Source organism: Rattus norvegicus, chromosome X (genome assembly GCF_021556685.1).
Source record: "Rattus norvegicus strain SHRSP/BbbUtx chromosome X, alternate assembly SHRSP_T2T, whole genome shotgun sequence".
In the NCBI taxonomy this organism is placed as follows: Eukaryota; Metazoa; Chordata; class Mammalia; order Rodentia; family Muridae; genus Rattus; species Rattus norvegicus.
Genome location: NC_141554.1, coordinates 68,002,478 through 68,012,500, shown reverse-complemented (window position 1 = coordinate 68,012,500; position 10,023 = coordinate 68,002,478). Strand labels below are relative to the sequence as shown.

Sequence of the window (10,023 nt, the reverse complement as noted above, 5' to 3'; positions counted from 1 at the left end):
ATTTCCAAGGTCTGCCTCCAGGGACATCTTCCATCTCAGTCCAATGTCCCAGAAGTTCCATAAATTCCTTAAAACAGCACCACCAACTGAGATCAAGTTTTCAAACACACGAGCCTTTGTGAGCCATGCCACATTCAAACCATAGCAACCAGTGACTAGCAATTCTCTTTCTCCACTGAGACCATACCAGCAGAAATTGATTATTTTCTTTGGAAGAAAGTAAGATCAGCATAAAAAGGAATCTCTTTAGAGAGCAGATTAAAATCTCCTTCTCGAGCGTTCTTTAATACCATCCGTTTTTATAACAGCTGATAACATTCTGTATAGTAAGCTCATATTAGTAGTATGGTTCGATGGTTCTTAGATCTAAAGACCTGTTTCTGTAATGTATTCATTGTTACTGGCAGAAAAATAAGTTTGCTTCACTGAACCGCAGTTTTTCTCACCTTAAAATATGGGCCATAATGAAACACAGCTCATTGAGGACAGATTATGTGATATGCTGGGTGAGAAAACAAGCTGCACATAGAAAAACACAAAATATTTGAAATACGTTATAAAAGGTCCTGCTGTAATGTCTGAACTGAACTTTTCCTGTTCCTTAATTTTTGTGGAGAACATAGAAGTTAGAATCCTGAACCAAGGAGGATGTCTTAGGCAGGACCTAAGGGGTAGTATACCTCATTGTATAGTCCTATCTAGGTATTCATATGTGTGTAATGTTGTGCATATTCATTTCCTGAGAAGGCTGCTGTAGCATTAATTCTCAGACAGTGTGTTATATGACAGGTCTGTTGGTGAGGGTATATATTCCACACATGAGTGCCTGTTATCTTTGAAATGGTTTTATCTTTGGTCGAATGGAACCATGATTTCCTTAGGCAGACATTTCCTTCCTCAAATAGGCTCATTGGAAAGCTTATTTATAAATGACATCTTCAGTAACTCAGGACACACAGAGAGAGGGGGAAGGGAGGAAGAGAGAGAGGGAGGGAAGGAGGGAGGGAGGGAGAGAGAGAGAGAGAGAGAGAGAGAGAGAGAGAGAGAGAGAGAGAGAGAGAGAGAGAGACTGAGTCTCCTTGCCAGGCAGGCCATATGTTCTCTAATTCCAAAATGTGCCTTCCCAAGTGCTGGGATGTTACAAGGTAGAAGAGTTCAGGGGGGAAAAAAACAAATGAAGATATAACACAGTGGTCAGTAGCTAGAGAGAGACAGTGTACCTCTCCATCTTCATATGTACTTAAATGAGTGTCATGGCTATATGTGTTTTTGTTCATGTGCATGTGGAAATGGACTAGATAGTTGTTTTCTGTTGTGTGGCGCCTGTTCCCTATTTCCATGAACTTGAGTGACTCAGGTTAAAATTAAGGACTGTGTACATCCTCTGCCTTATTACGTGATCTTCCGTTTCCGGTTTAACCTCTTTATTATTAGTTTTTTGAAAAATCTACCAAATGAAGCCAACAGAAACTCCCTGTATATGCCACAGGAGAACTGAGCAAATTTCTCTGTGTATATTTGTAGACTTGAGTTTATCAGGCATAGCACATCACGTGCTCTTACCACATGGGATGTGGTGGGTAAGAAGAACTAAATAATATACTGCCAACTCTCAATTGGTCAGTTTCAGAAGGAGGAAAAAGGGAAGGTAACACAAAGAGTTATAAACAAATATGCTTTTGCCTCATTTTAGCCATTGATGCCAGACCAGCCTTTCTACTTTAAAGACCCAGGACTTGTGTAAAGCATCAAGGAGAGAGAATAGAGCTTTGTTTGTTTGTTTTCATTTTGGGAAGAGGAGTTCATGAAAATAGATAAAAGCATGATTCTTTGTCTATATTATGGATTATTCTTGTACTTGCTAACAGAGAACCAAAAGCATTGTTTGTCTTGTAGTCCAATATAGCATGCCTGTTGGTGTCATTTTTCCTTCACCACCACCTTTCACCACTGAAACATGTGAGCTTTACCATTAGATAGTAGATTTGCGCGAGGAAGTGCTTAAGTAGACCAGTCAGATATTTGGACTGAACGCATTCTCATTTTGTCTCCTAAGCTGATCACTGGAGATTCCATCGTTAGTGCTGAGGCAGTATGGGATCACGTCACCATGGCCAACCGGGAGTTGGCATTTAAGGCTGGCGACGTCATCAAAGTCTTGGATGCTTCCAACAAGGATTGGTGGTGGGGCCAGATCGACGATGAGGAGGGATGGTTTCCTGCCAGCTTTGTGAGGGTGAGTGTCAACCTTCACTCTGCTCCTCTCTCCTTGGCTTTCCCTACATGCAATCTTGTTCTGCCCATTCTTCGCTTGATGAGTTTCCTTTTGTCTTTTCATTTCCTTTTCTCTTTCTCCCTCTCTGTCTCTTTTGCTTCACTCCTATTCCTTTCTTTAAAGCTCGCTTTTCTAACCTTCAGACCTTTCTTTTACTCTTTTTGACTCTTGTTTATTTTACCTACATTGTCTGTTGCTCACTTTTTTTATAAGCCCCTTCCTTTTTCCAGTCTTTTCTTTCTAGATTTAACTTGGACAGTTTTTGAGGTTTTTTTTTTTTTCAACTTTATGTGGCTGTAAATATTTTTTTGCCTTTCTTTTCCTTTTTGCCACATCTACTTTATTTTCTATATTCCCCCTTTTGATCCTTCCTTCTAGATCCTTCTTATCTCTTCCACTCTTTATTTTTGCTCTCTTTTCTTTCTCCCTACGTCAACTATACTTAGTTCCTTTTTCTTTTTTCTCTCCTAGAAGAAAATATGAACTATTATGCACTGTCATAGTCTTCAGCTATTAATGTCAGCATATGTACTCCCTGTTCTTCAGGGGCAAGAGATTACTCATCACAGGTCTTACTTCTTATAACAAAGTCAAACAGGAAGCCTATAAAGGTTTGGAAGGCGTTGGATGATTTGATGCTGGCCATTAATGATGGTGTTCCTGTGAGTCCTCTGTTTCCAATAGGTCATCTTTTATCATGTTGCTTTGGGGAATTTTCACTGACCATGTGTCTCAGCTCTTGGCTTTTCTTAAGGTTGTTATTTTAAATTTGTTCTGGGATTGTTGGAAGGGGCCAGTTTTTCCCATCTGCAAACTGGCCCTGGCCATCCTTTTCTGGCCAGAGGATATCACAGTGAATGAGAGACAATGAGAATTTCTTTATGGCAAGAAAACGAGCCAAAGCTCACGAGAGTGTGTTAACAACCACCCTTGCTACAGCCTACCACCTTTTGTTTGTTCTTCTGGAGTGTTCTGTTTTCCTTTTATAACTTTTTAAAAAAGAAGTTCTTTGAGAATTTCATACATGTGAATAATAGGTCTTTTTCAGTACTGAGGGACTCAGAGCCTCCTGTGTGCCAGGCAAGTGCTCTACCAACTAAGCTCTCCCGCCATCTTCACTGTTGGTTTCTTCTGCAACTTAAGAGGGAAGGATTCTGGGCCCCAAACAAAAGCTTAGAGGGTCAGGGTCCTTGACTTTTGGAGAGCAAAGGACTTTTAATTTGCATTACAAACACTGTCCTCTCTCACAGTCCCCCATCTCCTTCTCCTCTGAGAGCATGGGGCTCCTGGGTGTAATTTGAAGGTAGGAGCAAAGCGTTGGAATTAAGAACTTGGATTGCAACTTCATTAGTTCCTACCAATATGTTTTAAATTTTTATTGTTACTTTTTAGGGCGAGATTTTTAACTGAAGCATAGGGGTCTCACAGCAAACTTTTTCCTAAGGATATAATGAGCGAATGCATGCTAATAAAAGATGTGACACAGTTATACTAGTATAAATTACTTGAAAAATGCCTACCTGTGTTTTAGTTTTTACTACCTTATTAGCTCTACCAAGGTCCACATATCAAGACTGGCCATATTAATTGAAAGAGGAACCCATCCTTGTAGGGTATATCAACTTATAAAGCACAGTTGATTGATTGATAGGATTTAGGTGTTGGCCTAAACAAGCAAATAGAATTGCCTCTTGTCTCCTTCAATGCTGAATGTTTTTTAATGACTATCTAGTAGTCCTTTATTCTCTGCTTATGTGACTTATTTCATTAATGCCTTGAAATGTTATCTGTGTCCCAATCCAGCTATAATGGTTGATAGATCAGTCCCTAGGGTATTCAGAATGAACCCATCAATAACCACAAGACTTAAGAGCTGGTGTGAATCTTTATGCACTTAGAGAGTGTGGCTCCTGTGCTGCCCAGCCTCTCTTTTCCAAAGGATGATTAAATATTACTTAAATATTAATGTGTTTTGTTTTCAGGGAAATAGACCATGAGATAAGAAGGAATATTGAGCAAGTCAAGATGACTTAATGAAATGAATGTCAAGGTCAATCTTTAGAGAATATCTATGAACAAGCACTGATGGTTTTAAGCCAAAGGCTAAAAGGAGTGATATTTCCAGCACACATCTGCAGTATCCACTTTGTGTAGAATATCCAAGAAGCAAACTAGTAAAACCCAGAATCCAAATTAAACACCATGTTTCTCCAGATCACTGAATCCATTTATATAGTCTAATCATCTAAACAGTTTTTCAACGAAGACATGCATATTAATAGTCAATAAATATTTTTTCAAATGTTCAATATTCTCAACAAATAGGAAAATATAAGTCAGTAATAAAACCACTAACACACACACACATACACACACACACAGAGAGAGAGAGAGAGAGAGAGAGAGAGAGAGAGAGAGAGAGAGAGATACAGATGCATGCATATGCACAAAAAGTTATACAAATGCTGATGAGAACATGAGGAAGAGGATCTCTTTGCTGATTGGGAATGTAAATTTGTGTGGTCACTATTGAAATGAGAATAAATGTTTATTGAAAATGAAACAGAACTACTATCTAATCTTAGGTATGTACCTGTGTTAATTTTCATGGCTGATCAAATGCCTGGCAAGAGTTAACTTAATGGAGAGGTGGTTCACTTTGGCTTAAGAGGATATGACATGGGGGTTGGAGATTTAGCTCAGTGGTAGAGCGCTTGTCTAGCAAGTGCAAGGCCCTGGGTTCGGTCCTCAGGTCTGGGAAAAAAAAAAGAGGATATGAAATTATGACAAGGATGGCATATGTTTTCATTTTCTGTTGCTGCATAAACACCATGATTAAAGTACATTAGGGAGGGTACTTTCTTTTTTAATTAATTAATTTACATGCCCCTATTTTTTTCCTCTGAGGGAGCGCCCCCTGAGTATTCTCCCACACCATTACATCTAATCTCTGCAATGTTTGCCTCATCCTCTCTCACTGAGGCCAGACAAGGCAACCCAGTTAGGGCAATGGACTTCAGTCAGGGGACAACTTTAGGGACAGCCCTCACCCTAGCTGTTGGGGGACCCACATGAACATTGAGCTGCACATCTGCTATGCTACGTAGGTGCCAGGGGCCTCTGTATACTCTTTGGTTGGTGGCTCAGTCTCTGAGAGCTAGGGAGGGTATTTTCATCTTATTAGTCTTAAGCCATCATTGAGGGAAAACAGGCCAAGAGTTCATGAGCTCTTGGCAGGAACCTGGAGGCAGTTACTGAAGGAGAGCCCATGAAGGTGTGCTGCTTACTGGCTTGCTCCCTATGGCTTGCTCAGCTTGCTTTCTTATACTAGAAGTATAAGGCTCAGGCACAACAACCTTGTGATGCCACCAACCACAGTGAGCTAGTTCTCCACCACATATCAATTAGCAATTAATAATGCCTGACAAACAAGGCCACAGGCCAGTTTGAGCTAGGAAATTCTTGAGTTGAGATTCCCTCCTCCCCGGTGATTCTAGGTCTGTTTAGGTTGAAAACTGAAGCTAACTATGGCAGCATAGCAGCAGAAATGTGAGATGCCTCTTGTCCCAACCCAAGAAGCAGAGAAAGATTAATGCTGATGCTAAGTTAACTTTCTCTTCTTTATTCAGTCCAGGATCCTAGCCTATGGGATGGTCTACTTAACATTCAGGGTGGGTATACGCTCATCAGATAAACTTTTCTGAAGGCATTCTCATATACATATCCAAAGGTACATTTCCATAGAGAGTGTGAATCCTGATAAATTGACAATGAAGAGTAGCTATCATAATACCCAAAGCACTCAATTTCACCACAAAGAGTGTGCACATCCACATTATTGTGCTGCCCTTTTCATGATAGTTTTTTCTAAAAAAAAAAAGCAGCCTTGATGTCTATCAACAGATGACTCTATAAAGAAAGTGAATGGAGAGTGTATACTGAATATGATTTTATTTAATTTAACTTTAAACAAGAGTGTAATTTTCAGAAAGGTAGATAGAATTGGAAAAAAATATGTTAAGTAGAATAAGTCATACTCAGTTACATGGAGTTGTATATGGTTTGTGAAACAAAAAAACGAAAAAAGGACCATGATAGGAGAAGAAGTACTCTTCAAAGGACGAAGAGAAGAAAAAGGAGGTAATAGAATACAGGATACATGTGACAGGAGAGGAGAAGGGGATATATTCAGCCAAGGAAGAGTCAGAAGGGTAGGAGAGAGGCTTGAAGGAGGAGAGGCTTTAAGAATGGAGTATGTATCAAAATGCTATAGTGACACCTGTTACTTCGCATGCTAAAGGAAACAAATTGAAAGAGCGGGAAAGCCCCACTAAAATTTAAGCTATCTTAATAAGATTCCTTAAAGATAATGTCTGGAAATTAGACTTTTGTTTTTCTTTAAAAGAACAACTAGATCAGTAGTTCTTAATCTGTGAGTTGTGACCTCTTTGGGGTGCATATGAGATATCCTACGTACCAGATACTTACATTGCATTTCACAACAGTAACAAATTACACTTAGGAAGTACCAAAGAATCAATTTTATGGTTGGGCATCACCATAATATGAGGAACTATATTAAAGGATAGCTTTTATTTCGTAGCTGATGTTTAAACATATGTTGTTGTGTTTCTCTTAGAAATATGTATAATATAAAACACAGGTATAATTTGAATTTTTCTAGTAGTCACATGAAAGAGTTAAAGTTACAGGTGAAATTAAATTTCATGTTATACGTTCTGGTATCTTCAAAATATTATGGAATATTATAAAATATCACTATAAAACTAATAATGATATTTTATTGTTTTTAGAAATATGGTATATGTAGAAAATGTCTCAATTCATACCAGCCACCCGGGACTAATTACTACTTTTTCAATAATACAAGTTTAGCATGAATAATGTAGTTAAGACCTGGACCGTTAATGATAAAGCATAAATTATAACTTGGAAGTCTAATATTTCTTACAATGCCAATGTTTCTTCCTTAAATATTTAAAATACTGTCCCCATGTCTGCTTTATAATGTTTTTAGCATTGAACATTTGCTACCTTTGTGATGTCTTTTGTTTTAAGAGCAGAGTCAAGTGGTTTTAGTAGCTTTTCATCCATTGGTTAGCTTAAGGGAATCAGATCATACTGAATATCAGTTCTCTCATATCGGGCTGTAGAAATCTTTACCTACTTTCCTGGGCATATTTCCCTGGGAGCTGAGAACAATCTGCTGATACATGATTGTGTTTCTAAGTAGCCTGTGGTAGCATTTTTCCTCCTGCTAGGCACCAATTTCAAGTCATTCAGTCGGTTTTCCTTTGATGCTGTTCAGAAAAGGAGTCTTTGTTCTGACACCGGGCCATGGCCTGCAGAGAGCATGTGTTAGAGCAGTTTTTATATAGGCTACATAACACACTGTTATTAGTGAGTGGTGAGGTCTGTGCCACGAGGCATGGATTTGTTCAAAAAGTAAATCGTTGGCTGGCTGACTCAGCTGGTAAAGGTGCTTACTGCCATGCCCAGTGACCCAAATTTGACTGCTTGAACCCACATGGTGAAAGGAGATAAACAACTGGAGTCCAGGGGTTCCTTCTCTATCCTTCATACACAGGCATGTGTACCGTGCCCAACTCACTCCCCCGAAACTCCTAATAAATGGATATATTTTAGAGTTGTATACATTTTCCTTGTTGGTTTTTTTCCCCATTTGTCATGGTTTTGTTTTTAGTTCTAGATTTCTTTGGTATCGTACTTTCCTGGAAGTTGTCACACCCGTGGCTAGGGAGATGACTCAGTGAAGTGCCTGCTCTGTAAGCATGAGGACCAAGTTTGGATCCCTAGAATTCATATAAAAAGCGGGGCATTGTGGCATGTAACCAAAATCCTAGATTATCAAGCTCGGCCAGTGGTGGGGGTCCAGGGAGATAGGCAGATTTGTAAAGCTCACTGGCCAGTCAGTCTAATTGATTCAATGAGAGAATTTTTCAGCTTTCTTTGGAACAATGGAGGAAGCACACCTAATGACTACCTCTGGCTTCTACATGTACTTGCACACATAAGTAAGTAAGCCCACAACTGATACTAACAGGCACATACATATATGTGTATGTGCACATATGCACTTGCTACATAGACGCAGACGCAGACGCAGACGCAGACGCAGACGTAGACATAGACGTTACTAACCTGCCTCATCTAAAAGTGCCTACTCAGAAAAGTGTGATTTTGAGTAGTTCCCAAGCAATATGAAATTGGGGTGGGGGAGTAGGGAGCCCAGTGGAACAAGATCATCCAATTTTTCAAGAAAAAAATAATTAAAATTTTACATAGATGGAGAAATGGTCAAAGAGTACAGGATTTTCTGAGATCTGAGTTTGATTCCCAGCACCTTCTTCATGTAGCTTACAACTTCCTGTAACTCCTGTTCTACAGGGATCTGATGCTTCTGGCCTCTTCAAGCACCTGAACTCACATGCACATACCCCCACAGAAATATACACGACTAAGAATAATAAAACAATATTTAAAAAAATTTCAAGTTTTATGTAATAATTATCTCATAGGTCCACCTTGGGACAGGTCTGTGGTCACTGTGTCCACTGCATGTAAACATGACTGGCTGGGCTGTCCTTGCTGAGGCTCTGGTTTGGCTGTAGGGCAACTGTATCTTGAGTTCATGCTAATGATTTGAGTTCTTGGAGGGAGACTCAGTGGACAAAGACAAGGGAGGGACCTGGAGGCTTACTGCTTGGCAGATAGGTTGCAGTGGGTCTCCTATGGGTGGGTCTCCTCAGCCTGATAGTTTGGAGACTCCAGGAAGCCTGGGTTGCTTAGGTTTCGGATGAGCTCCCAGGGAGAATGCAGTGTTACTTCTTGAATTTGGGGTGCCTCCAGGATGCATCTTAGGCTTGTTTAGTTAACTCCAAAGGTCTGAAGGTAGGGAGCGACCTGTCCTTGAAGTGTTTGTTCCTTGTGAGACAGGAACTGAGTGTTGATTCTTGGTAGGATCTAGGGAAAAGGGGAGATTAGAGCCTGGAGCCCAGAGTCCTATACTGTGTGGGTGGGGATGCTTGGAAAAATCTCAGGCCTGACGTCACACCACTGTCTGGTCTTTGCCACAGGGAAAGCCTTCTGAGTCTGTAGATTGTCTCACCTTTCACAAGAAGCCATTGCTGGGCATGAACTCCAAAGCTGGAGGATAGAACATAGCCAACCCATTGTGGGTGGTTTTTCTCCCTGGGTTTTCTGGGTTCTATAAGAAAGCAGGCTGAGTAAGCCATGGGGAGCAAGCCATGGCTTCTGCATTAGCTCCTACCTCCAAGATCCTGCCCTGATTGAGTTCCTGTCCTGACTTCTTTCAATAATAAGCAACAATATGGAAGTGTAAGCTGAATAAACCCTTTCCTTCCCAACTTGCTTTTTGGTCATAGTATTTCATTACAATTTTAACAGTAAAGTAAAACAGACATCATCACTCAAGTGAAGAGACGGGCTATAGAACTTAAAAAAAAATCTTTACTATGTTTTGACCCACAAAAGATACAAGGAAATGTCGCTCAGTGATGGTCAGACTACAAGATTTTTATTTGCCAGTGGTCAAGAACATGCTTATATCAGAAAGAACTCTGGGTCCCAAAGTGAGCAGGATTATATAGTCCCATATAAATTATCTTTATATATTATAAAGTAGAAAGAAAAGCACAATTACATCATACCATAGGTAGGCCAGAGAGACAATGTTTCAAAAGTTT

The 10,023-nt window shown here is 39.9% G+C and overlaps 1 protein-coding gene across 13 annotated transcripts in view; it reads left to right on the top strand.

Annotated features, from left to right (window-relative positions):
* Positions 1-10,023, top strand: part of Arhgef9 (Cdc42 guanine nucleotide exchange factor 9) — a 157,809-nt gene that overhangs the window by 59,481 nt on the left and 88,305 nt on the right. For all 13 annotated transcript variants that reach the window (XM_087600662.1, XM_087600658.1, NM_023957.2 and 10 more), the window contains 1 exon segment: positions 2,057-2,236. In XM_087600662.1, the coding sequence (XP_087456788.1) occupies positions 2,057-2,236 (180 nt within the window).